At 56.1% G+C, this 27,137-nt stretch overlaps 1 protein-coding gene across 5 annotated transcripts in view; it reads left to right on the top strand.

Moving 5' to 3' along the window:
• KCNAB1 (potassium voltage-gated channel subfamily A regulatory beta subunit 1) overlaps positions 1-27,137 on the top strand; it is a 62,283-nt gene that overhangs the window by 16,839 nt on the left and 18,307 nt on the right. For 3 of the 5 annotated variants that reach the window (XM_086618066.1, XM_086618063.1, XM_086618064.1), the window contains exon 2: positions 23,415-23,458. In XM_086618066.1, coding sequence (XP_086474192.1) covers positions 23,415-23,458 — 44 coding nt within the window. Of the gene's footprint in view, positions 1-3,380; positions 3,602-23,414; positions 23,459-27,137 lie in introns of those variants that run through there. The other 2 variants (XM_086618067.1, XM_086618065.1) reach the window with 1 other exon arrangement.

Genomic DNA, 27,137 nt, shown 5'->3' with positions numbered 1-27,137 from the left:
CCCCGTGCCCCCGGCTCGGCCATGGGAGCCCCAGGGAAGGGCTCGGCTGCACGGCCCCAGCTCCCCTCGGTGCCCCCGCAGGGACCAAAACGGGTCTGATTACAGTATTTTCTCCTTTTTGGAGGTTTCCGTTCTGCTCGCCGCGGCGATGTGCATCATCCCACCCCTGCAAGGTCCTGGGCAGAGGAACGGACTGTTCGGGGCACTGAAATGTGTATTTGTGCAGGAGCCACACGGCATCTTGCGGCTGCTGCGCTTGCCCGGAGCATCTGGCTTGCCCTGGGTCCGTGTTTGGCTCTTGTCTGTGTTTTGGACCCTGGGATGGACAGAGCAGCTCCCGGGGCAGGGGCTAACGGGGATCGCAGGGAAGGCAAAGTCGGCGTGGCTGGGAGCATCTGCGTTAAAACAGATTTGCTCGATGAAGCATTTTGAGCAAGTTGTTTAATGAGCGATTGTCATCTTCCTCAGGGGGCAAACGTGTGCGTACGTCTTGGCACTGAAGGGGCACCGAGAGCCCGGCCAGAGGCCCGTGGCTGAGCCTGAGCTGCCACTGCACCCCAGCACTGTCCTTCGCTGAGGCTGTCACGTGCCTCTTGTTTTATAAGCTCAGGATTTTCAGGATACAAAATTACATTATTCCAACATTTTAGTCTAGAAGTGATTATCTTGTTCAGGGAAATGAAATAAATCCTGTATTTAAATACCTACTTCTTTGGCAGTCTGTAACCCCTGTGAAGCTAAGCGGCTTGAGTTTATATGCACTGTGGGATGTGCCAGTGCAGAATGTGACTGTCTCTTTCTGTCCCTCCATGGTGTGGGCACCCAAGGGCGTGGGCAGCGGTGGCAGCAGGGATGGTGACCAGGGCCCTGGTGATGGTGCCTGGGCATGTCCCCAGGACCGAGTCAGACTGCTCGGGAGCACCAGCAGAGCCAGCCGCTGGCTGCAACGGGAGCTCTTCAGACGTGTATAGAGCAGGATGTAAAAATACCTCTCATTTATTGAAATACTCATGCCAAGCAAGAGGATGGTGTGTGTCCATCAGAGAGAGACATAATCCCGGTTTTGTCAATCTGGCTTTGGTCTCTGAAAGGCAAAGCTGGGCTCCAAAAACCGAGTGAGTGCTTAGTCTGCATTGGGATGGCTGCGCTGTCGAGGCAGAGCCTTTTGAGTGTCACCACCGACACCCCAGTGCATCCCCCAGTCCCGTGGAGGATGTCCTGGATGAGGCCCTGCCGTGGGGCACCCTGGTGTCGGCGACCCCATGGCTCATGCCTCCAGGTGACACTCTTTTCTGGTATTTAACTGCATTTATTTGTGATCTGTGATACTCACTCACTGATTAGGTGCCTGGAAACTCTCTCAAAGCTGATTTTGTGTCTGAGCCGGAGCCTCGCAGCGGTTAGTTCAGTAACTCGTTATTCCATGGCTTTCTGATGGCCACCCCACAGATCAGCCCTGCCCTCGTGCCAAGGGGTCCCTCTGCCCCCAACCTGAGGGTGGGTCCAAGGGGGCTGCTCACGGCTGGGGGTTTGTGGGTCTGCTGTGTGACTAACTGTTCATCATCTTTTGAAAAATACCGTAAGGTAACTTTCTTCACTCTGCTAGAACGCTTTCCATCCTCAGAGAAATGTGCTGTGTAAGCACTAATGAGCCATTAGATAAACGAACTGCAAAGAGATTGTCAGAAGCTATTCACCCTGTCCCCCAGGGCGGTGGGTGGCCTTGGCTGGCTGCCAGCCGCCCACCCAGCCGCTCTTGCACTCCCCCTCCTCAGCAGGATGGGCAGGGGAGAGAAAACTGTGCTGTGCCCCCACTGCAGGGGAAGAAAGCAGAGGTTTGTCATCATCAAAACGGATCGTCATCGCCCCACCAGCACTTCCAGCTTCTCTCTTCTTGCCACGGCTCCTGCTCCACCTTCATGTGCCTTGAGCAGGAGGGACCCTGGCAGGTCACTGGAGAGGCCGGGGGGTCTCCACTCTCGGAGCTACTCACACCCAACGGGACAGGGTCCCGGGCAGCCAGGGCAATGAGCAGGGGATGGGTGAGAGGACCTCCAGAGATGCCCACCCCTCACCCAGCCCTCCTGGGAGTCCGAGGGCAGATTTAGGAGCGGGGTGTGGGAACCCCTGTGGCCCATTTCCCACCGTCCTGCACAGGGCTGGGGAAGGGACAGCGGGTGACCGCAGCCCGGCCCTCGCCCACCCACCCGCTCTGTGCCACCACCCATGCACACCCCGCGGCTCTGCACCCCACGGGCAGAGCTCCTGGGGGGTGACCTCAAACGGCCCCTGGCCCTGCCCTCGCCCTCCCAGCGCCCGGGGGTGCCCTGGCTGCCCCTGCCCTCACCCTCCCAGCGCCCGGGGGTGCCCGGGGGGGAGGTGCTGGCCGGGAGCGGGACTCGCTGCCCTGCCCGCAGCCCCGACTGCGGCGAGGGCCGGAGGGGACCGGGGGCAGCGGGATTAACCGGGCACCGCTGCCAGCGCCGGGCTGCGGCTCGGCTGCCAGAAACACGGCAGTAACGTGTTAACTCCCCGGCACGCTGCCGCGGAGCGGTTTTTCTCCCCCTCCCTTCCCTCCCCCCCCCCCCCCCCCCCCCCCCTCCCCCCCAGTTAGCCCATTTTAACACCCATTGTCCCCCGCTAGAAGAGCTCCTCTCCTCGCTTAGCGATGCTATTTTTCCGGGACGCAGCTGCCTGAAGCGCCGGCCTGCCGCCCCCTGCGCACAAAGGAGCCCCCTCCCCGCCTCCCCGCCCCCCCCATCCCGCAGGCTCCTACGGGGCGATCCCGGGGCCGCCGCAGAGCCGGGGCCGCGCCGCCCCCCGCGGCGGGGGGCTGGGAGGGGCTGGGCGGGAGGGAGGGAGGGAGCGGGCGGCTGCGGCGGGGCGAAGGAAGCCCGATGGCTACCGGCGGTCCTTAGAGAGGGGCTGGCGAGCGGAGGGTGGCCGGGGCGGCCGGGCTGCCCGCTCCGCAGCCGGCGGTGCGGCGGGTACCGGAGGCAGCGCTCGCAGCGAGCCCGCAGCGGGGTAAAACCGGCGACCGGGAGCCAGGCTGCAGCAAGCCCGGAGCGGCGGCGGCGGCGGGCGCATCATGATGAAGGAGCAGCTCGATGTGCCCGGGAGCACCTGACTGCCTGGATGCTTTTGTCTGAGCGGCAGCCGGTACCGCAAGGGGAGACCTGAGAGCGAGCGGAAACCGGCGCTTGGCATCGCTCGGTGGAGTTCGGGGCTTCTCCCCTCCCGCTCTCCCGCAGACCACCCCCCCCCTCTCCGCTCGTCGGGGGAGCCGAAGGCCGGCGGGACTCCGCGGCGGCGGCGCCGGGACCGAGCCCCGCGCTGGGCAGCCCGCGAGCGGCGGCGGCTGCGGGCGCACGGCGGGCGCGATGCAAGTGTCCATCGCCTGCACGGAGCACAACTTGAAGAGTCGGAATGGTGAAGACAGACTCATCAGCAAGCAGAACACCACCACCCCCAACGTGGTGAATGCAGCCCGGGCGAAATTCCGGACAGTGGCTATCATTGCTCGCAGTTTGGGGACATTTACCCCGCAGCACCACATTTCCTTAAAAGAATCCACCGCAAAGCAAACGGGCATGAAATATAGGTATGGTCACGGTGTCGGTCTTTGTTACGTTGCAGTGTAATAGCTCTTTACTTTGCCTCTAGAGAATTGCCTGCCTGGATGCATCTGATTTTGCAGAGGAGCGCTCTACTAAGGTTATTAATAGATTTTTTTTAAACTTATACAAAACCGAATTAGCGTTTGAGTATTGATATTTTTGCAGGCATACGTATTTGTGATTTCATACAGAAATCCACTTGCCTGGGTAGGTTATATGCAACATTGTGAATTTACAACAGTCGTGTTAAGATGGTTTCTGTTAAGTGTTTGACATAACTTGTATTGGTGTGATGAGCAGAAAAATCAATTAGCACAGCGTGTTCGAGGCTGGCCGGGAAAAGTTCATTCGCAGCGTGTTGTATGGAGCAAAAAGAAGCTTCACCATTTCGTCGTGGTGATGGCTTGGTGACTTCACCTCGTTCACTTAGTGAAGATGAGATCAAAGACCAGCTTGGGTGAAATGCAGAAAAAAATCTCATAGGCATTCTTGTCAAATGCCTCTTGCAGCTCACAGGTTTTTCGTCCTCCTGACCCAGGCAGGAGACCTAACGAACGGCTCTGACTTCAGCCCGAAGTGCTGTGTGGGCAGCTGACAAGCTTCTCTGTCATGCCTTCAGCTGAAAACGAGAAGGATTTCCATGACTTTGGCGGCTGGCTTTTGCCTGTCCGGGATGTCCCTTTCGGCAGCTATTGGGTGACGTTGTTGGGACCGGGAGAAGGGAGCAGCCTGGGGATGCTCCGCACCCCTCGCCCATGGCAGCCCTGCGCAGGGCAGCGGGTGGGCGGCACGAGGAGGGTCTCCAGGGCAGGGCGTGGGGAGGGTGGCAAGGGGCACAGGGCTCTGGGCGACTTTACCTGCCCTCCTTCCTGGCCCGTTGAAGGATGGCCGCCACTCCTGCATAGCCAGCCGTGCCCGCGCCGGGGGAGCGGTGCGGGGCCAGGGTGCGGTTTTGCAGTTACACTGGTTTTACGGCCGTTGGGAGGGAGGCAAAGCCAAGGCGGCTTCAGCACCGCGGCACGGAATTCACGCGTGCCCGCAGCTCAGTTTAGGCAGTTCTGTAGCTATGAAAATGTCCGTCTTAACTCTCCAGGAACCGCAGAGACGGGGCTGTGGAAGCAGAGTGAATCGGATGCTCAGGTGTAGTTTGCTGTGGGTGGTTTGAAGAGCTGGCAGATAACACGGAGGCTTCGCCCCGGTGGAAGCCCGGCCTTTCCGACTCCTTGTTCCTGTGGTTGGGCCGTGACCAACTTTCAGCAGGAGCGTTGGGCCCTCCTGCCACTTGCTCCCGGCGCGGGGTCGACAGCAGAAGCGGTCCAGGCAGCGTGCCCGGGGTGAGAGCACAAATACTGCCTGATCTCCTGGAGCCAGGTCCCAGGCGGATGGGGTGCTGGGGGGTGGCATGGCGGGGCAGGCTCAGTGCTCCAGGGTGGTCCTGGAGGGCTGGCAGCCCTGGCTTCCGGACACTGCAGGCTGGCCAGGCTGTGGGGAGGGCAGAGTTTGGAGGATGGTGGCGGGTTCTGCCTAAAGAGAGGCAATTCTCAAAATCGGTATAATTCATCCTTTCATCAGATGCCCAGAGGCTCCCAGTGGAGCAGGATCGGTGGAGCAGTGCCAGCCAGGAGCTCCCTGTGACACCCCTCCAGCCCTGTCCAAGCCATTGCACCTCCCTGCCTCAGTTTCCCCCATAAACACATATGTGGGAGACTCGTCTTTGATCTTGTCATTGAGAGACATGTTCTGTTCCCAAGTCATGGCTTTTGCTCATTAGGCTTATGGACACCGTGCACTCATTGTCAGCAGCTCTCTGCTGGTTTTCGGCATGCCCCCAGTGCTGCCAGGGCACCGACACCCTGGGCAATGGCAGTTGCTTGCTGCCCACGTGACACATCCGCTCCTGCAGCCTCCGAAGTCGGGCCTTGGTAAACCCTTCCCGGCTTATTTCGAGATCAGGTGTCGATGCCAAGGGCTGACTTTGCTGCTGGTGTTGGGCACAGCCCTGACGGCTCCGCCGGCTTTGGCTGCCCGAGACCCGGGGAACTGCGGCAGGAGTAGCAGCTCGTTGGCGACAAGGCTGATGTTTTATCTTTATGACTAATCCCTGTTTCTGCTCCCAAATCTCTCTGTATCTAGAGCCGATCTCTCCCCCGAGAGAAGGAGAGAAGGGGAATTTGGAGGCAGAGCTGACTAAACCTGCAGGCTCAGCTGCGATGCTGCTGAGTTGCGATAACCTTTCGTTCGGGAAGACGCCTACCAACGGCGACGGAGCTGATATTTCGTGTTCATCTCTGGGGCTGCTTCCTCAGTCGGAGGGAAACCCAGCTCCCGGAGAAGCCAAAGGCTTTTCCCAACAGCTGCACCAATACTCCTGTAAAGTCCTCAGCTCCCTTGTATTTGATGCTGAAGTCCTTCCCAGCTCATTTTCTGCTTGAATTATGTCCCTGATGCTAAGCTATGCGGCGTGCGCTGCTTCAAATGACACATTAGCCAAACTGCCCCCGGTTTCACCCTAAAAATACCCGTAGCTGCTCCCACCGTAGACCCCAAGCGATGCTGCCGCCCCCCTGGCAGGGCTGCCCCGCAGCTCCCGCTCCGCTCCCCGGATGCTCCCCGACCCTGGCACTGCCTCCCCCGGCTGCCAGGCGCTTCTGATGCCAGTGGGATTATGTAAAAGGGAGAGACAGCGACTACGCTGTGACAGGGGTGGGGGCGGGAGAGGAGCCAGCTCGGGGGCTTTTCACCGAGCGACGTGTTTCTGGGCCCGTTCCAGCTCAGAGCCCCAGTTGGAACATAAAAGACAAAGTTTACGGGAATAAATATGTTCCTCGGGGAACATCTGCAAATATCAGGACTCAGGTGCGTTCCGGCGGCGTTCGCGGGAGCAAACCTCCTCTTTGCATTCGCCGAATCTTGTTCTGCTGCCTCCCTGTTGGGTTGTGGCATCAGCCAGAGGGACGGGACCTCCCCAGACAGCACCTCCGCCGTCACCGCCGGGCACGGCCGCAGCTGCCTCCCGCGTGCCGAAGGCGGGCGGCGAGAGCGACTCTTCCCTTTTATCCTTTTTAATGCTCCAGTTCAGTCCTGCCGGTGAGCTTGCCCGGATGCTCGGGGAGAATATTTGGGATCCCTTCAAGTCTTTCCTGGAAAATGATGGAGTTGCAACGCCTGGCTCGGAGAATGGCAATCTGCTGCACCGCTGCTGGAAACAAAGGATGTGCTTTCGCATCCCTCCCGCGCACAGCACGGCAGGAGGGCTGGCCGGCTGGGTCTTCACTTGCTTTGGGCCATCAGAAGGTCACAGCTTGGGTTCTTCTCCCTCCTAAGTTGCCATATTTTAAAAAAATTTATTGTCAGTCCAATTCAAGCCATCAGTAAAGTGGATCCAGCCCTGATCCTCGTGTGCGGGGCAATTTGGGACGTGCCACGGCTACTACAGAGGACAACTTCTCCGAGACTTGTACCAGCCTCCCCATGCTCACACGGGCAGCCTTGCCATCAGGCACACAGCAGGGCAAAGTCTTGCCCTGGAGCATCCTGGCTCCCCGTGAGCCTGCTCCGTGCCCAGGCCGTGGCAGGGAGCTGAGCCATGGCGGGCTCGGGGCTCAGCTCCAGCCACTGCGCTGCCAATTTGGGGCCATCAGCAGTTCCAAAATAGCCCTTTCTGAGAGCTCTGCCCGCATGCGGGCACCAGGGACCCAATCTACAAAGCTCACCTCTCCATTTGTGTTCATGAATAATTGATGGTGGCAGCTTTGACCATTAACTCCAGTGCCAGCCTAAACAAAAAATTTTTAGCTGCCAAGGCAAGGTGCTGGAGTCAATAGTCCGTGCTTGCCCTGCGGCCAGCATGGAGCCTGGGATGAGGTGCAGGGAGGCCAGGCACTGTCCCTTGGAGGGACAACCCATCCCTCCCACCCCATGTGCATTGCCTCAGCCCTGGCTCATGAGCCACCCATGGCCACCGTGCCCATGCCACTGCGACGCTGGGGCTCCTGCCTGTGCCGCGGAGGTGCCCAGGATGGGCAGTAGTGATGGCTGGTGAGGAGGCAACAGAAATTGGAGCCTGAGTGGGGAGCCCAGCCTGGGAACCTCGTCCCTGCTGGGTCAGGTCTGCCGCAGGGGAAACAGCAGTGCTCCTTGCAGTGACCGAGCACTGGCATCACGTGTGGCGTTTTGTGAGGTCTGGAGCAGCTTTAGCAGCCAAAGACCTTTCCCGGCCACCCGGGAGGTGCCGCAGTGCTCAGCTATGAGCTCAGCTGCCTGCTCAGCTCTGGAGCATAAAGCACCGGTGTGAACCCCAGTGTGCATGAAAGGTCTGGAGGAGACCAAGCTGGCAGGACACACGGCGTTGCTGCCCATCTGCTGCCTTCTCCCAGGGCAGCGGGTGCATCTTAGGCTTGTGGGCGCCCACGCTCCCGGCGAGCCCGGTGCAGGGGGGCCTGGTCAAGCCATTCCTTACTTGGGATTTTTCTTCTGACTCGTTGCCCGGGTGCTGCCACTTGCCAGGCTGCAGGCTGTGGGACCTTCCCGCGTCCCCGGTGACGGCGGGGCAGTGGCCTGGCCACGTTCCAGCGGAGGTCGTTGCGTCCTGCCGGCTCAAAATTCACCAGCTGTTTGAAAGTGTTTTTCTTCGCTGTGTGCCCGAAATTGTGGGTTATTGTCCAAGCACGTTAATAAAGAGCTGCTAATGCACTGCAGCGCAGCGGTGGGGGTGGTTCTCCGGCGGATCCAGTGGGATGTTTCTTTTCACCCTCCTGGAAAGGCGGCTGTGGGCTTGACTTAGCCGAGGGCAGAGCAGTGCACACCAATTCCAGCCATTAAAAGGCACAATAAAAACACTACAGCACAAAGAATCCCTCATCCCACTTTTCTGCCTAAATAAATATCCGCTGGCAGACATAATTCAAGTGTGTAACAAGCATGAAACTCTCGATCCTGTGGTTAACTCAAACCTTACTGGTCCCCATGGGCCGGCGGGTCCCAGCCCGGAGGGAAGCGATGCTCTGGAGCATCCCAGGCTCAGCAGGAAGGGAGGGATGCAAACCTGCTCCTGGGAAACATCCCGCAGCCATTCCCCCTCCCTGGTGAGGTCCCGACACAGCCGCTGCGGAGGATGGAGCCCTGCACAGACCCACCGCCGCCTCCGAGACCCGGGATTGCCGTCGGGAAAACGACTTTCGCCTCCGCGATCGCCGGCGGTTTCTTCCACTCCTTTGAACGTACCCCGGGTGACCCGTGGGCTGGAAGCAAAAATTGCACTCCTTTTGATCAAAGCGCTGCTTTCTCCCCTAGAAGTGTGCCATTATTACCGCCGGGATCGCGTTGCAAAGCTGTGCGTGCAGGTGCCGTGCAACGTGCCCGGCTGCACGGCCCGCGCCAGCGTGGGCTTTCGGGAGTCAGGAGCAAACTTCCAACCTGCCTGGCTTGGAAAAACACACGGGGCAGCTTGGGCTGCAAGAGGAGTTTGGAAATGGGGGATAGATTTCTTTGCTGTATTTCAGGACTTGTGTCTTCTTCTTGCATCGTACTGCAAGCGATAACCGTAATAACGACCTCGCGTGTTTCAGAATCCACGGTTTATTGAAGTCTTGCTGCAATTACGAGTAGTTTTAAGCACTCACATGCAAATGGCACAATTATTTTGATATAAAATTACGTATTATTTCAGTAGCTCTCCACATCAGGTTGATTTTTACGGCTCACAGTCTCATCTCCATTTTATTGCTGTAAATTAAGACCGATCCGGGGAACAGAACGGATTTACGCTGAATTCACAATGCGTTTCCCCCCAGGACTGTAGCTCATAATGGCTACGGAGAAGGGAGGAATAACTCGGATAAGGAGAAAGAGGAATCAGTTGAGTAAACAAAATCGCTGCTGATTTGTGCTGCTCTCAGGTTCCTCGCGGCTCTCCGGGAGTTTGTAGCTGCTGAGTAAGGCGGTGGGTTCCGTGCGGTTTGCGTTTCTCTCCTCTCGCCGCGCCGGTGCCAAAGCCACGTTTAACCTTGCAGTGCTCAAACCAGTGCAGGCAAAGTGGACTTTAGGTTTGAACACACTTTTACTCACCGTGTAGACGTGAAAGACGTGGTGGTGCGCGGCGTTTGCCGGAGGTACGCGCGCCGCCCGGCTTTCACGCCGTCGGCACGCGGAGACTTTGCGGGAGCCCGGGCTGAGCGCGGGCACTGGAAACATCTCTCTCTCCCAGATTTCAGATAGAGCAAAATCGTGTACTTTTTTTAAAGTAGACTACGAGGCTGGTGCCCACCTGGCTGAGCAGCAGCTGCCAAGGCTGCTTCCCGGTTCTCCAGGCCCGGCTCTGCCGCCGGAGGAGCTGCCAGCACGGCGGTGCCCGCGGGCTGTGCCCCACAACCCTGACCCAGCCGAGGGGTCGCTGCTGCTCGGGGCTCCCCCTTCTCCCCTCCCTGCCCTGGAGACCCAACTGGGCCAAGAACCTCCTACATCAACTTTAATTTGTTGAAAACTGGATTTTTAGTGTTATTGCCAAGTATTCTAATATTATTTATAAAAATGTTTCTAACATCTGTCCATCAGCTTCGTTATCCACCCTCCAGTGAGGTTTAGCTCAGGGAGAAACACGCGACCGGTGCTGCTGCCATTCCCACCATTCTCACCCCCCTGCTTTAAGAGCAATGGGCTAAGGAGAACGAGATTGACTTCAAGGACAAACGGCGTTTTAAAGAGCACGTGTTTCGTGTCGGGTCTCGTTACGCAGAAGCAAACCACTGGTATTTTAAGGAAGCTTTTAAATAATGCGGTCGTGTCCTGCTGATGAGCTCGCCAGTGGCCGCAGGGCGATGCTGGGCACGGGGCAGTGGTGCCAGGGCACGGCAGCAGCGGATGGAAGAAAAGATGCAATGCAGAAACACTGCTAATTTCATTACTTGTGAAGCGCACGGTTTGTTTAAGAGATTTAAAATGTATTATTTTAGCGTGGCTGCCTTGGCAAAATGCATTTGGAATTTCGAGCACGCTTGTTTTTATTTTAGACTAACGTTGTAAGACGCCAACTGCAGAACACGTTTGGTAAGGAATTAGCTCTGGGTAAGGAAAAGACAACGCGCTGCACGTGCCTCGCTGTGAGCCCGCAGGTTGAAGCCGGGGTGATGTTTTCCCTTCTACAATCGGTGGCCATCTGCCCCTCGCCTGGGCTTCAGGGCGTGCGGAGCAGCGCGGCGGGAGAGGGACGGCTCCGGGGAGCTGCTTCTACAGCTCCTGCTCCAGCAAAACTTCCATGCGCTTCGGTATTTGGAAAAGATCCTTCAAATGGAGGTCTGACGGCGCTCGGCGGTGGGTAGATACCTGCTGTGAAGTCAGTGGATGGTTGGGATGGGTCTTGCAGACGCAGAGGGATTTGGCTACCGTGTCCCTTATCCCACCCGTGTTCTCCAGGGTGGTCCCGGCGATGCTCCCCACCACTCTGCAGCATTTGGTGGGAGCCTTCAAGGCGTTTGCTCCTGGACAAATCCATTTTAGAAGTTGATTAGAAGCTGCTGTCCATCCGCATCCTCCGCTGTGGTGCTCGCTGTATCCCACTCCGGAGGAGGCGGGGGAGCTGCAGGAACACAGCAGCCCTTGCGAGAGCGCAGGGACCTGGCCGTGTAGGAGAGGTGGCAGCGTTTTGGGGCCGCTGTGCCCTCGCTGCCGTGTGCCGGGATCTCTGGGTGGCTGGTGGGACATGCAGCACCGCTGTTCCATGGCCGTGTCCCCGCTGTTCCCCATGGGAGACACAGCATCGGCCCTTCAGCAAACTGCGGCTTGCTCCTCATGGTAACCAAATGTATTGGAAATGTTTCTCAGACTGGTTTTATTTTAATATTACTGTGTTCAGCTCTCCCAACATAAGAAGGACATGGAGCTGTTGGAGCGGGTCCAGGGGAGGCCACGAAGATGATCCAAGGGCTGGAGCACCTCTGCTATGGAGACAGGCTGGGAGAGTTGGGGCTGTTCAGCCTGGAGAAGGCTCTGGGGAGACCTTGCAGCACCTTCCAGTACCTAAAGGGGCTACAGAAAAGCTGGAGAGGGACTTGGGACAAAGACGTGTAGTGACAGGACACGGGGCAATGGCTTTAAACTGAAAGAGGGGAGATTTAGATTAGATATAAGGAAGAAATTCTACCCTCTGAGGGTGGTGAGGCACTGGCACAGGTTGCCCAGAGAAGCTGTGGCTGCCCCATCCCTGGCAGTGTTCAAGGCCAGGTTGGATGGGGCTTTGGACAATCTGGTGTAGTGGAGGGTGTCCCTGCCCATGGCAGGGGGGTTGGAACGAGATGGTCTTTGAGGTCCCTTCCCACCCAAACCAGTCCATGATGCTGTTTTTGTAGCACTACAAAATAGTGTGGGGAGTAGGAGTGGGGAGCAGTGCCCGGTGCCCAAGGTGCCTTGCTGGGGATGGCCGGGTGCTGGGTCAGGACTCCGCAGGCACCATGCTGAAGAGTTTCAGGAGCTATTTTCTGGTGAAGCTCTGCTTGGAGAACAGACACAAATAATGAACGGGACACGGGGCTTGAGAAGCAGGAGAAGCATTAAGCTTGTTGAAAAACAAGATCTCTGAGATGAGTGGTGGCCCATGTGGACACCCAGCTCGCACGCTGCTGGCGAAGCCATCCTGGAAAACGTGCCCTCCGTGTAAATGAGCTGCTTTACAAAAATTTCGGGTAAGGAGTTATAAAAATTTGGTGACATACCTATATTTTCCTGCTGGAATTCCATTTGCTGGCAAAACCAAGCAGTTCCTGGTCACGGCTTCAGTGGCACCGGCTGCGACACCGCACCGCAGTCGGTTTTGGAAGAACTTAAAATCTGCCCAGAATGTCCTTTCTCTCTGGAAGGGGAAAAGTCCCACATAGTAACTAAAACCCAAATTCTGCTGTTTTTCGCGGGGAGCTCCCTGCCTCAGCCCGCTTTCACCTTCTTCGCTCACTCCGGCTTAGTGACTAATCCTTTCCAAGGTGGGTCAGCGGATGGGGAAGGAAAAGCCGGTGACGGGGTTTTAAATTTTTTATTTTGCCTCTTTCAGTCTGAAGTAGTAAAGAAACAAAAGAAAAGGGTATGTATTATTTACATAATAATACATACCCTTACAATTATTTACACGTCTACGGGACGTGTCGGCGAGTGATAGCACAGCCAGCACCCAGCGCATAGGTGTGATCTGCCTACAAATTTCCTGGGTGAGTAAAGTGGCATCGACCGGGGCACGGTCCCAGAGGAACACCTCTCGGCCGGCCTCGCCGCGATTCCAGCTGGGAGAGAGGGAGTGGGCAGGAGCATCACGTGCCGGAGCCTCGTTGGTGGCACGGATCCCGCGCGGGGAGGCTGAGCGCGCCGGCACGTCTGCCGGAGCCGCGCGCGCGCCGGCGCCGCGCTTGGCTGCAGCCCATCTAGTTCGCCTTGTCTGCATTTCAGTGCGTCATCCGCGACTTTTCTGAGGATGCAGCCAGGAAAATAATTCCGGGGAATTTCAGCTGAAGCGACCACCTACGCACCCGGTGGCCCTACGAGTACGGGAGATGAGTCGGAACGCGCGAAGGGAGCCCAGGCACGGGAGTCAGGTGCCCTTTAGGCACCCGCTTGTCCCCTCATCTGCCCACGCCTGGGCTGGGTGCTCCTCCTGCCGCCGAGCCGGAGTTTCCATTGTGTAGGACCCACCTCCTGCCTTCCCTGCTGGTGTTTTTCGGCTAATCAATACTGTCTTGTTTTGCCCCTGCAGCTATTTCATTAATAATGTTTTTTTGTTCTATTTGGTATCATTGACCCAATACTTAACATCTCTGCTGCAGTGGTGGGACAGCCACCAACTCCCCAAACCTCGTTTTGCTGCAGTGGGGACCACAGGGCTGCTGCTGCCTGATGCGTCGCTGTAGGAAACCCCTGGGGTTCATGAAAGAAGAGGATTGGCACCCCCACGTTGGCGCACCCGTGGTTCACAGCCAGCTTAAGCAGCGCTGGGGCCATCACAGCCCAACGAGTGGTGACAAACGGCGTTGGCACCGTGTCCGGGGGTGACGAGAAGCTCCGGAGCCCGGGCAGATGCCAACAGGTCACCATGGACACTTGGGTGGAGATGCCGGGATGGTACGTTCTCCCAGAGCGCTCTGAAACACGGAGTGGCTGCGCTCAGCCGGGGTGGTACTGTATCCTGGCTGCACCCCAGTTTGGCGTCATCAGGCTGGCACGGGGCACAGGTGCTCTCCTGGCATGAGGGACATCCGCTTCCCACGGAGCAGGGGTGGGGGTCCCACCCTGCCATGCAGGGTACGGTCATGGGCTGCCCCTCGCTGCCCGTTTCAGTGCAGGGGGTAGGGTGGGGGTCTGCCGTCGCCGCCGGCTTGGGGGTGCGGGGCGGCTGTCTCTGGCGTTGGAGGAGGAATCAGGGCGGGGGGTGGCAAGGGGGGGTCTGCTCACACGAAGCGAGCAGGAGCACTGAGGCTGCGTGCAGCTCCGAAGGCTGGGATGACCCTTGGTTGCTCCCCACCGTGCCAGTCGCGGGCAAAGGACGTGGGAGGGGGCAAGTCGGGGGGGAGCTCTGCTTTCAGTGTGTTTTTGTTGTTACTTGAAACAGCCTCTTTTTTGGGGAACAAATTAGGTATTTTGTTCATTTTCTGGGCAGGAAGGAGCAGTTCTGGAGCACTAATGGGGATGTTTCTAAGCAACGTTGTTTTCCCACCGCCAGCTTCAGGAACAGTGACTTTTTTTTAAACATTTTTGTAGCAATAAACCGAACCCACCACAGTTTACATGCAGGAAAACCTTGACACGTTTTCCCCAGTTTTGGTTAATCAGATGACGGGGGGGCTGTATCACGGCCCTGGGGCTCAGCCCACACCCTGAGAGTGGGTGCAGGCATGCAGGGGGGGCTGCTCCGTGCCCGGGGTGCCCTGACCCTCCTTTCTGGTGGTGGAGGTGGAGGATGGCCATGAAGACATATGCAGGTCTCTGCAGATGCTGGTGCCTCTCCTAGGGGCTGCCTTTGTGCCCTTCCCCATCCCTCTGCCCCCTGTCCAAAGCCCCTCTCTCCCCTCCCACCTCCCCCCCCCCATCTGTTGCTCTCTGCATGTTTTTTGCGCGCTGGAATGATGAGAAACGCCTGGGGAGCACCGGGTTTCGCCTCCCCCACTCGCCTCCCTCGTGCTGAAGCTGCCGGCGTGGCCGTGGGCACTGTGGCAGGGGCACTGTGGCATGGGTGGCGGCAGCCGGCGATGCCCTGCATGGGGGCGAGTGATACCCCTGTGGGCCGGGACCCCCACCCACCGTCCCTCCCTGGCAGCCCCTGCCATTTGTGACATGGAGTCCTGGGGGTCACCTGCCACTGGGGCTGCTTTGGTAGGACCAACCCACACAGGATCCGTCCCCTCGGGTCTGTATTCCTGGTAAAGGTTGGCTTCTGTGGGCACAAACAGCGACACAGAGCGATGAAAAGGGGGTTGGAACAAGCGCAAAACAGCATTATCTGATTTCTGTAGAGCTCTTCTAAGCCTGATGATTCTTCTGTGGGTGTGGAGTCGAAAAATGTTTTAGTCATTGTATGTGTTATTGCAGAGATTTTATTTAAAACTTGTGTTTTTCCTTAGAAAAGCCTCTCACTTTTTTTCATTCCTGATAGATAGATGGATGGATGGATAGATGGATGGATAGGCAGATAGATGGATAGATGGATGGGCAGACAGATGGATGGATGGATGGATAGATAGATGGATGGATAGACAGGCAGATAGGATAGCTATCCTGATCCCATTGTACAGGTGGGCATACTGGGAGTAGATAAGCTTAAACCAGGATTTGCTCAGCACACCTTGGACTGGAGCGAAGCTGCTCAGCAGCTTTGGCTTCCAAACAGCCCGGTTGTCACTTACTGCTTTAAAATCTTAAACTCTTTGGTTTTAGCTGTGGCCAAGCACAAGGCTGTTTGAGAGATATTTCCAGGCTGGGTGGCTGCAGGGTGGGGGGGCTGCCAGCACCCAGAGCTGATCCCACCTGGGGCCAGTTTAGCTTTGCTAAAGCCCGATGCAGCGGGTAGGCTCAGCCTGGTGTCAGACAGCTGGAGAAGTTACCCTGCAGCCCTGCCCAGCACCGAGCAAAGAAGGTTTGGGCTGATTTGGGGGGGTGTTAATGGAAGAGACCGAACTCACGCTCTCCCCTCTCCGAACAATGAAGCAGATCTCCCACCTGGATAACCAGGATGTCTTTTCATGTAATTGCTTTGTCCCTTAACGAAAGGAGGAACCACTTGTAGGTTAATGAGTTGATTAAGCAGCACAGGTGGCTCAGAGCATAAATCCCTGTGGGAGGGTGGTGGGTGCTGGCTCAGTTGGTGGGGACTCTCCTCCATGCAGGGGGGGCTTGTGATGGGTCTCAAGCTGCTCCTTTTCCAGCTGTGTGTGATGGGAAGCGTCTGGTACCTGGGTGATGCTGTGACGGGGCTGGAAGATTAATGGTGGTGGCTGTTTTGAAGAAGGGACTTACTCTTCCTCACTGTTGAAGTGCAGGGGGGAATGGGCTGGGTGCTGGTGGGTGCTCTCTTCTGTTGGGGTACCTGGGAGGTGGGTCTGTGTGGTTCTGGGCCCCCCTGCCTCTTGCTGGATGTGGCTCTGGAGGGGTGGGGAAAGCACCTGCCAGTGTGATGGAGGGTGCTCAGTGCTGCCCGGGCACGGGGATGGAGCTCGGTGGCTGCCTGTGGCTCCCTGCAGCCTGGTGTTACGGCTGCCTCCGGCACTGCAGTGCCTGCTGCTGGTGGGGGAGGTCTCTTTCTAATTACATGAGAATTAATTAAAAGTGAATAATTGCAATCACTTTCTGCCCTGTGCCACAGGAGACAAATGCCACCCTTGCCATATGGTGTGGGCTACTTTGTAGACATATTTTCTCCCTGCCTTCTCCCTGTTTTTCTTTAATTAAAGAGACTGTCAGCTCTGACTATGCCCCAGACCTGACCAGGTGCCGATGTGCTGCACCATGCTGGTGGCAGACCTGGCTGTGGCTCGTGGAGATGCTTTGCTGGGGGTGGGAGCCCTGCCAGTGGTGTGGGTGGCTCTGCACATGGCTTTGGGGCACCTCTGTACCCCAATACCTGTGGGAGGTACCTGGTACTGATGCCAATGGTGGGTTTCAAATGCTGGAGCTGTGATGCTTCCCATCACACACTTACCCTTCTGAGGAAATAATTAAACTACCAGTTTCCATACCAGGCATTAAAGAGGTGTTGGGGGGGTGCAAGAGGTGAAACCAGGATGGGGGAATTTTTCAGGTCTTTAGCGATCCCGCTGCTGGAGCACATTCCATGAGGTTCGGGCAGGGGCTGGACTGGGCACTGCTGGTTTAAGGTGAGGAGCGTGGGCTTCTTAGCTGTGTCTAATTTCGCTTGGAAAGGCTTTCCTCAGCTTGATGAGGCAGCCCTTAACACCCGTGGGGTTATAATTGGCCACCCCAGTGTACCCTGTGAGTTAACTGGGACAGCAGCATGGGGAAGGACTGTTTTTTTCAGTGAGGAATGGTTTAGCTTTTCTCAAACAGCTGGCTTGAGCAGAGATGTGGAAGAGGCTCGTGAAGAGCTGTTCCGGTGGAAACGGTGCAATGGAGTGGAATTGAGGAAATAAAAATTGGTTATTTACTGGAGAAACTTCCTGATACGAAGATAGTGGATGGAACGTGTCTGAAAGGAGGAGTTGTGGCTCTGGCAAGCCAGACCATCGCTGCCAGCACTGCCACGGCCCAGGAAGGGCTGTCCCTGCTGCAGGGCGATGGCAGCATGCGCCCCGGGGCTGCACCCGCTCCTCTGCCAGCGTGGGTTTTGCCAGATGAGCCTTGCTGTTCTGTGTCAGGAAACAGGAAAACACCTGCCATTAGGCAGTTGTGGCTTTGTCCTTTGTGCCCCTTTCCACGCTCAGCCTGAGCCACCGTGTGCCCATCTCCACGAGCTCAGCGAGACCCTCCGCAGCCCCCCGCTGGGGAGGAGTCCGAGCTGATGTTGATAGAGATATTCCACACAGTTAACGCTTGTATTATGCTGTCATATGCAGATTTATGTTGACAACAATTGAATTGTTGTTTCCAGTGATGCCCATGCATGCCCTGGGGTGCTGGTGCTGGCGCGGGGCGATTAGGGAGGTTGCCCGTCAGCTTGAGGAGGGCTTTTAAAAGCAAAACTGGCAAGTAGGGGGAAAACTTTCCAACCGACTCATAAGTCTTCTTTCTCCATCATTACAGGAATGATTTCGGACTTGCAGGTAGCCAGCAATGCTCTAGGATGTTATTCCCATCAAATATCCTTCCTGGGAAGGAGTTAAATGGGTTTAGGATTGCCATACAGTCTAATTACCCTCACTTTTCATTGCCAAGTGTTCATCTCAGTTTTGAGCTGAGTGGTGGGCTTGGGTTGTGTTTTTTCTCTCCGTTCATAAAGGAGCAGCTGTGGTGGGACACAGGGAGCCCCGCTTGGTCCCCAGTCTCTGGCTGGGGCTGGAGCTGCAGATAAGGAGCGATGAAGCCTGCTGGAAACCAGGGAGATGGGACTGGGAATTAGTCACCCAAGTGGATCGGAGAGAGCTTCGTGCCCGTGAGTCACAGGGACCTGATAGTTGCTGCCCAGGCAGAGGCTCCGCTCTTTGCTGCGGGCTGGGAAGGGGCACGAGCAGTTAAACAGATTTTCCAGGTCTCTGCGTGGCTGAAAGAACCCCCTCAGCTGTGGACCTGCTGAGCTGGGCACTGCCTGCTGGGCTGGCGGGCAAAAACTCGCCCTCATCTTGGGCAAAAGTCCTGCAGCACTGGGGGCTGTGGCTCCGAGCGTCGGGATGGCAGAAGAGGATGATGAAGGAGCAGGTGTGGGGTATGTACAACTCTCTCCGCTAGCAAGAGAAAACAAAAATTTGATTTTCTTGGTGGAGGTGCCATTCCCGCAGACTCCCGGCGCTGGCGGGCACTGGGCTAATGCTTCCTTCCCAGTGTGTCCCGCCGGGGCTGTTGGCACCGCTGCCCGGTTGTTTGCATGAGGTCGGCTGGCAGGTACGCGGGTGCTGCCATGGATGCCACTGCTGGCATCTTGGAGTGGCTCTTCCCCCATCGCTGCCAGTTAACTGCCACCGAGAACCCGCGTTTCCTTGGGGAATGGATGTGGCCGTGCTTGGAAAAGCCTAGTCAAGGGAAATGTCATCCCTCCCCGCACGCTGTTTTGGTACCTCGGCGTATTTTTAACAACATCCCCGAGTGGCAAGCTGTGTTTTCCATGAATCAGGCAGCCAGCTCCCGCGCTCGTTAGCCCAGCGCAATCTGGCGGAGCCGCCGGTGCTGCGGGGATGGTTGTGTTAGCTCCAGCTCCCGGCTGCGCGGGCGGGGAAAATGTCACCTGTGGTTTACGCCAGGAAAGAAGGAGGATGCTGAACCAGCGTGCGTGGCTGGGCTCCTGGGGCTCGGTGTGCCCTGCCCCATTCAAGGCCAGGGTGGTGCTGCTGGGGTGTGTTAGCCTGCCTCGGTCCTGCTCCTGGAGAAGGAAACTGGAAAGGTTTAAAATTAAATTCAAAATATGTCTTAGAGCTACAAAGAGTGGAAACAGGATGGTGCGTCCCTTCCCTTCGCAGAATAAGTTAGTGCCCTGTGGTCCTCAGTGTGCTGAGTGTGGCTATAAATGTCCTTTATTGAGGGTTTTGGTGACCCGGGTGCTTTCAGAGAGGTTTGCACAGCTCCTGCCATGCGGCTGCCTGCAAAAACCTGCCTCCTGCCCCTGCTCCCATGCACCTTTCTCCATCCCATCTCATCCAGAGACTTGCTCCAGCAGCCAGGCTTGCCAGCCTTTGGCCATAGCTGGGGTTGGGGCTGCACGCCACAGCAGGAACGCTCATCTTCAGGCTTTGGCTTTAAAGAATTCAGGGTAAAGTGTTAAATATCTCCAGATCTTTCTCGTGGTGCAAGTTTGGGATACAGAAAACGAGGCTGGTTTTGGTTTGGCAACTCGAAGCAGCGTGGAAGGGGCCTGGGCAGGCTGCAGTGGAGGGGCTGGGTCCTGGGTCAGGTCGGTACTGCAGCAGATGAAGCTCTTGGTGCTTCTCCACGCGTGGCAGGGCTGGGGGGTGATTTATCGGGAGCGGTGCGATTGCTCCAGTTCTGCAAAGTGCAAGGGAAGCTGAATATCGGCGAGAGGAGAAGCAGGGCAGCTGTGCTAATGAAAAAAAAAAACAACCCAACAACAAAGCATGTGTAAGAGAGCTGATTTTTAATCAGCTGCTTCTAGGTTAGGCAAAGCGGTCCTGAGAGACCTGAGGTTCCTGCAACCTCCTCTTGAATGGCAACTTCATCCCTCAGCAGCACTGACTTCCAATCTGAAAATAGCTTTTTTTTTTTGTTTCTGCTGAAAGAGTGATTGAATAGCATCAGCACGAACCCCCGGGAGCAAACAGCATCACTGGTGCTGGCTGCCACGCACGCAGGATGGTGGGTACCACTGCCCGTGGCTGCTCGTGCGGGAGCCCATCCCCTCCCTGTCCGGCGTTGGCGAGTGCCGAATAAAGATGGGCAACTGGGGCAATAACGCGGATGTGCTGATGGATAATTACGAACAAAAAGATGCATGAAAGCACCATCCTCCTCCCAGAGCCGGGCACTGCCAGTGGGACGTGGTTGTGCCCCACCAGCATGTCCCGTGTGGTGAAGCCCATGGGTGCATGCAGAGCCTCACTGGGTGACATGGACCTTGGGTCCTGAGGGCACTGGCTTCCACACAGCACTGTCCAGAAGAACCTGAGCTGCCCATGACCACTCAGGAGGGCCATGGTAGAAACCCGGCTGATCCCCACCATCCCACGCCGACCCCCTGGAGCCCCCACACCATGCGCAGCAGGTTCCCCATGGCAGGGATGCAGCCATTCAGTGGTGCTCTGCCCCAGTACCCGCGGGCACAGACACTCCAGCAGCTTTGCCCACGTGCAGCTGGAGCTGCCGATGCTGACTGGGCATGTTGGGCTTCCTCAGAGTCAGGGTTTGCTTGCCCCACCATCACCATTGCCACCCTGGCTGGTGTTCCCATCCTTGCTGCTGCTCCTTTGGCTCTGGGATGCGGCTGGTTAATTGGCTCAGATTTGGGAATTGGTGCGACGGAAGCACAAAGGGCTTTTACTGTCCAATTACTTAGAAACCAACCGTTGATTTGACTTGGCAATTTTTCAGCTTCCAGGCACTTATGTCTGTGTATGTGTGTGTGTGCAATATATCTGCATGTATACATACACCTTGAAGCTGCAAAATAGATGTGAATGTATACATTGTGGGTTTTGTTTTTTTTTTTTACTTGGTGGGGTTTTTTTTGTTTTGTTTTGGGTCTTTTTAGGGCAGTAGAGGAGAACCAGCTCTCAAGAGCTGCTGCTCTTTCAGACAAATTCCAGCTCTGCCGCAGGACCGGCAGTCACATCAGTGGCCGCGTGTTTCTCAGCAGCACGAGGTCCGTGCCGGGGGACGAGCCGTGCCGAGCGGGCCGAGGTTTTAGGTTTTGCAGCTCCGTGTGTCGGTGTGGCCGCTTCGCTGTCACGCTGCCCACCCGTGAGTTAGAGCATGCAGCTTAGTGAAATGCTCACGGGCGAGCGGAGGGCTGGAGATGATGGGAGTAGCCGGGGGCTGTGACCTGGTAATGCTCTCCAGGCTGGACCATGGGCTCGGGCAGCCTCCTGCCGAGCAGCTTCTGAGCTTATTTTGGAAGAGGGATCTTGTGTTGCAAAGCCTTGGCATATTCAGTGTCGACTCTTGACTATAGACATAAAATTTCCCGAGTTCCCAGGTCACATGTGCGCTGAGTAAATGGCAGAGACACCTTTGGAAATTCAAACACGGTATTTCTGTCCAGATTGGGTGGTGGAGCAGCCTCTGCAAGGAGTCACGACTCTCCGGAGCAAAGCCTGCTTCACGTGTGTGAGCGTGCAGGGGACAAGCCTTGACGTGGCTTTGTGGCACGGGGGGACAGGGGACCTGTGGGGAAGGACAGGACAGCAGCCAGTACCTGGGCTGAGACCTGGAGACAGACCCTGCTGCTGGGGGCAGAGGTGTACCCCATAAATGTATTAAACATCAGAGGGGTTCGCTTGCACTATGTGTGTATGTATGTATGCTTTTATATATGCAGAAAGAGTATGAGTGTGCACGTGTGTATATATGTATATAAAGGGTATATGTGTGTGTATATATATATAAAGGGAGTGTGTGTGTATATATGTGTGTATATGGTTTCCCTGCCCATGGCAGGGGGGTTGGAACTAGATGATCTTTGAGGTCCCTTCCAACCCAAACCATTCTATGATATGGGCATAAAAAGGGCATATGTGTGTATATTTGTATATAAAGGATATGTGTATGTATACATGTATATAAAGGGTGTGTGTGTGTATATGTGTGTATAAAGGGTATATGTGTGTGTATATATGTATATAAAGGATGTGTGTGTATATGTATATAAAGGGGGTGTGTGTGTGTATATTTATGTCCATGCAGAGGGGTGCAGCTCCATGGCCACGCTGTGCCCTGGCAGCCGTGTGCCCGCACAGAGCCAGTGCCAGACTTTGACAGGCCAAGAGCAGCTTGGTGAGAAACAGGACTTAAAAAAAACCAAAACAACCCTCTTCTTCAAAATAAGCGTAAACTCTTTAGAAACGCACAGCGGCTCTTGACTTCTCCAAAGAGCACCATGCAGCGGGTGAGGTGTCTCCAGAAGGAACATGGCAATCCCAATCCTGGCAGCCTGGGCTCCTCTTTCCTGGCAGAAGCGTTGCGGCTCTGCCTGGAGCACTGCTGGGTATTGGCCTTTTAACGTGGTGCTGATGAGCAGGGGGGGCTTGGCAGTGGTGGTGCTGTTCTGTGTGTGGATGGGCTTCGTTACGCAGGGGTCCAGCTGTGCTTTTGCCCAAAGAAATAATAAAAGAGGAAAAAAAAAAAATAAAAAAGGAAAAAAGAAATCAGGTCAGTGCCTGCCCCAGCCGTGCTGGGAGCCTGGGGGCTCGTGGTGCTGGAAATGCAGCTGCAGCCTTTCAAATAGCTCCTGTCTCTCCCGAAATGTTAAATTCTCGCTACGCTTTGGGTACAGTGGTGGTGTTAGGGGGGCTGCCCCCCCCTCGGCTGCCCCGGGGATGCCTTCGGTTGCTCTGCCACGTGGGAAATTGTGCTATAAGAGCAAATACCTGAACTGGCCACAAAACCAAGCGTGTAAAATGGGAGGCTGAAAGAGCAGGGCACGATCCGTGCTCACCTCGGGTGTTCTGTCCGACCCCTTTCACTGCGGGTGAGCAGGGCTTTTTTTTAATTATTATTTGGCTTTAAATGATTCATTAGGAATAGCAAAAAGGGCGGTGGTTGTTCTCGGCGCTCTGCGGTGGTAGGTCGATAGATGGTCCCCAAATTATACCTTGTTCTAGCAAAAAAATTGCACAGATCCGGCTGTAACGGAGAGGTTAAAGCTGGAGGCTGTAATTAAAAGGGTATTTTGTGCTACAGCAATAGGTTCAGGTTAGGGTAGGGGGTTAACGTATGGCACATGTCATGGCCTCAGGGCTAATTATCTTGTCTCCTATCTGGCAAGTGTGAGAGTGAATAAGACAAAAAAAGTGAAGCTGAATAAGGCAAATACTTTAATCAATGAATATTAACTGATGGCAAAAGCGAAGGGAATGCAGGTGCCTGATCCATGGGACACCAAGTGACGTCAGGTGTGACTTCCAGCTGTGTCTGGGTTTATCTCCAATACGGGTCATTGGAGTTGTGTGTCCCTTGAGTGCTCAACAATATTTTCTAATTATCTCCTTTTCCTTCTAGAAACCTTGGAAAGTCCGGACTGAGAGTCTCGTGCCTCGGGCTGGGTGAGTGACCGCCGCGGCTGCTGCGTTACTGCCCTGGGCGGGATGTCCACCGGTGGGAGGGAGGCAAGTGGTGGGTGCTCTCGTGCTCCGGCACCAGCAGCATGCTCTGCACCCTGACTCATGCATGGTCTTGCAGAGATGGCTCCCAGCAGAAGCCCTCACGTGTGTTAGTAACTGCTCCGTGCATCCGCCGAGGCACTTGCCCACAGCACGAGGCCACGCTTTCCACCCATCGCGCTCCGGTGGAACTGTATGGGGCTTTATGGCGTAAAATCCTTCTAATATGACCCAATCCCCACGAGGGCCAGCCCGCAGAGACCGTCTGAGATGTCTGTGAATGCCCTGAGGGCATTAAGCCTCAGAGCTCCAGTCTCAGGGGACAGCGATCTGCCCGGGCTCTGGGCAGACTTTGGTTGTATTTCATCCCGAGTGCGTATTTCGTTATTTCTGCTCCGTGGTGGTTCAGAGACTAAAGAACATCTTATCAATGTTTTATCAGCGAGGGCATCTCCAAGCACTGCAGCTCTGTGCCGGCCGCGGGTCCTGCAGCGCTGCGGCCGCTGCTGCTGCCCTTCAGCTGCTGGGCAGGAGCGTGTGCGATGGGCTTTGCCCATCCAAGGAATTTCTTTGCTGGCAGCTGAACTGCTCACGTGAAGAATGTTTAAAAGTACATACATATATATATATATATAAAAGCCTAAATGCTGTAGAAAGGAGGTGGCTATTTTTCTTGTTGTGAGCACCTTCCCATGGTGTGAGGCTGTGGCATCAGGAGCACGAACCCCCTGGGGATGCGCTGAGACCTCCCAGGGATGGATGCTCAGCTCTGCCAGGGCCCCTCTAGCCCCACGTTAAAGGGGGGTCCTTGTTGCCCCAGGGCCAGAGGTGCTGGCATGGGGGGATGGAGGCACCTGCACGTCTTTAGGGAAGCGGGTTGGGTGTTTTGAGCTGCTGCTTTGGGGAGAGGGGGTGATGGCAGCAGTGGGCAAGGAGCTGACTCTGCGTTTGGTGCTGTGACCATGGGTGCCCCATCCCTCCCCAGCTGAGACCGGTTGTGCTCACGGGGCGGGTGCCCGAGGGGTTAGGTTATTTTTTCCACCATGCTTTGAGATTTGGTTTTAAAATAGAGCAAAATGTGAAAGTCACCTTATATCACAAGTCATTTAAATAAGGCCTATTCCGCCAAGAAGAGCTCTTCTGGTTAAAATAGATCCAGGCTTTGAAAGGAGTTGTCTTCTTATCTGCTGCAGAGATTGTATTTGCCATCCCTACAGTTTCACCAAGAGCTAACGTTGTGGTGGAGAAAAGCTACAGGAAGGAAGTAGCAGCAGGAAAAAAAAAAAAAAAACATTCTGCAGAGCTTTTCTTTAATTTCGAGCATGTGGAACTGCAGCAGCATCTAAATATATTGAGCCTTTGTGAGCGCAGCTGTGCGGGATGAGCGGGGACCGAGGACGGAGCGAGCGGCTGCCACGCTGCTCCGGGCAAGGGCAGGGCTGGGGGGAGCTGCTGGGCATCCTGCTCCAGGAGCTGTGAGTCCCACAGCCCTTGGGCTGAGTGTAGGGACACGGAGAGGAGAACTGGGAAGTCTGAAATTCGGTTGCCACCTTCTCTTGAACGTTCAGGTGTTTGGTATTGGGGCTGGTGCTATTTATAACCTTTGTCAGCAACACGGACAGTGGGATCGAGGGCACCCTCAGCACGTTTGCTGGTGACACCAACTGTGTGGTGTGGTGGGCACACTGGAGGGAAGGGATGCCATCCAGACGGGCGTGGACAGGCTGGAGAGGTGGGCCTGTGAGAACCTCATGAAGTTCAACAAGGTCCTGCACATGGGTTGGGGAAATTCCAAGGACAAACATAGGCTGGACAGAGAATGGACTGAGAGCAGCCCTGAGGAGAAGGACTTGGAAGTGCTCGTTGACAAGAAGCTCACAATGAGCTGGCACCGTGCGCTGGCAGCCCAGAAAGCCAACCGTGTCCTGGGCTGCATCCAGAGCAGCGTGGCCAGCAGGGTGAGGGAAGGGATTCTGCCCCTCTGCTCTGCTCTCCTGAGACCCCCATGCAGTGCTGCGTTCAGCTCTGGAGTTCCCAAGATAAGCACATGGAGCTGTTGGAGCAGGTCCAGAGGAGGCCATGAAGATGCTCCGAGGGCTGGAGCACCTCTGCTATGGAGACAGGTTGAGAGAGTTGGGGCTGTTCAGCCTGGAGAAGAGAAGGCTCTGGGGAGACCTTCCAGCACTTTCCAGTGCCTAAAGGGGCTACAAGAAAGCTGGAGAGGGGCTTTGGACACGGGTGTGGAGTGACAGGACAAGGGGCAATGGCTTTAAACTGAAAGAGGGGAGATTTAGATCAGATCTAAGGAAGAACTTTTTTACACTGAGGGTGGTGAGGCACTGGCACAGGTTGCCCAGAGAACCTGTGGCTGCCCCATCCCTGGAAGTGTTCAAGGCCAGGTTGGATGAGGCTTTGGGCAACCTGGTGTAGTGGAGGGTGTCCCTGCCCATGGCAGGGGGGTTGGAACTAGATGATCTTTGAGGTCCTTTCCAACCCAAACCGTTCTGTGATTCTTCTGCAGCACAGCTCGTCCTCCCCTCCCACTGCAGATCCGTCCAGTGTCTGTTCCCAGGGGCAGCTCGCAGGACTTTTCCAAATGGCTTCTCTTTTGCAGCTCCCTTAAAGATGAATGTGTTTCCCTAAACTTTCCTCAGCATGCAAATCTCATTTAAGGTTTGCTAAAGTTTCTGAGGGCTCAGCAATCTTCCTGAAAAGCCTCCCAAAATCTCAGCAAGGTGGGAGCGTGCTTTGTCCTGCAGTACGAGAAAGTAAGCGGAGAAAAATGTGAAGTGGGACAGATGCAGGGGGAAAAATAAGGTCGTGTTTTTCTTAATTTGCAGCAAATCCTGCCTGTGGAGGCTGCATGTTGATAATTTTTTTTTTTAGGAAATGTTGAGACAGCCTCCAACAAGGAGGATGCGAGTGGCTGGGTGAGACCACCCATCCCACCCCCCAACATCCAATTCCATGTAAAAAAGCACAGAAGAACGCTGCTCCCGCACCCGGGATGCCCTGCGCCCGCAACCGGGCACAAACCCAGAGGTTTTGTGGGCAGACAGGGGTCGGCTGCTGCCATCACTCCGTGGTGCTTCGCTCCAGAGAAAAGCTTTGGCAAACCCAGCACGTAGGAGACACCCAGCCCCCAAGGTCTGGTGGCCCGGGCTGGTGGCAAAGGTCTCCGATTCATCCTGGCCGCTCGTGGCACGCGGGGCTGAGCGTTTGCTCCTCGCTCCGGTGCCATACCAGACCCATGTGCCAGGTCTCCACGTGGCACCGTCCTTGCCAGGAGCGAGCTGGGGGTGACACGGCGCTGGCAGGAGGTGAAGCTCGGGCTTTCAGCCAGGAACCCCTCTCCTTCCTGCAGAGGTGACACATCTGCTGGCGGTGACGTTGCCGAGCGGTGGCTTTTGCGTCGGCACCGATTGCTCCTTGCCAGGCTCTGGCATGCGGCGCAGACGGAGCCAAATCTGGTTTCCAACACAGAAATTCCTCTGCAGAAGGTGAGGACACCCAGCTGGGAAATCGCTTTGCAGTGCGAGGGAAGGGCAGGAGCAGGGGGTCTGTTCCTGGTGCCAGGCTGAGTCGTGGGGGGGATACGCTTGGGAAACAGCTGATTGGGATA

This window comes from Tauraco erythrolophus, chromosome 11, assembly GCF_009769465.1.
Source record: "Tauraco erythrolophus isolate bTauEry1 chromosome 11, bTauEry1.pri, whole genome shotgun sequence".
NCBI lineage: Eukaryota > Metazoa > Chordata > Aves > Musophagiformes > Musophagidae > Tauraco > Tauraco erythrolophus.
This window is presented reverse-complemented; position numbering and strand designations above follow the sequence as displayed.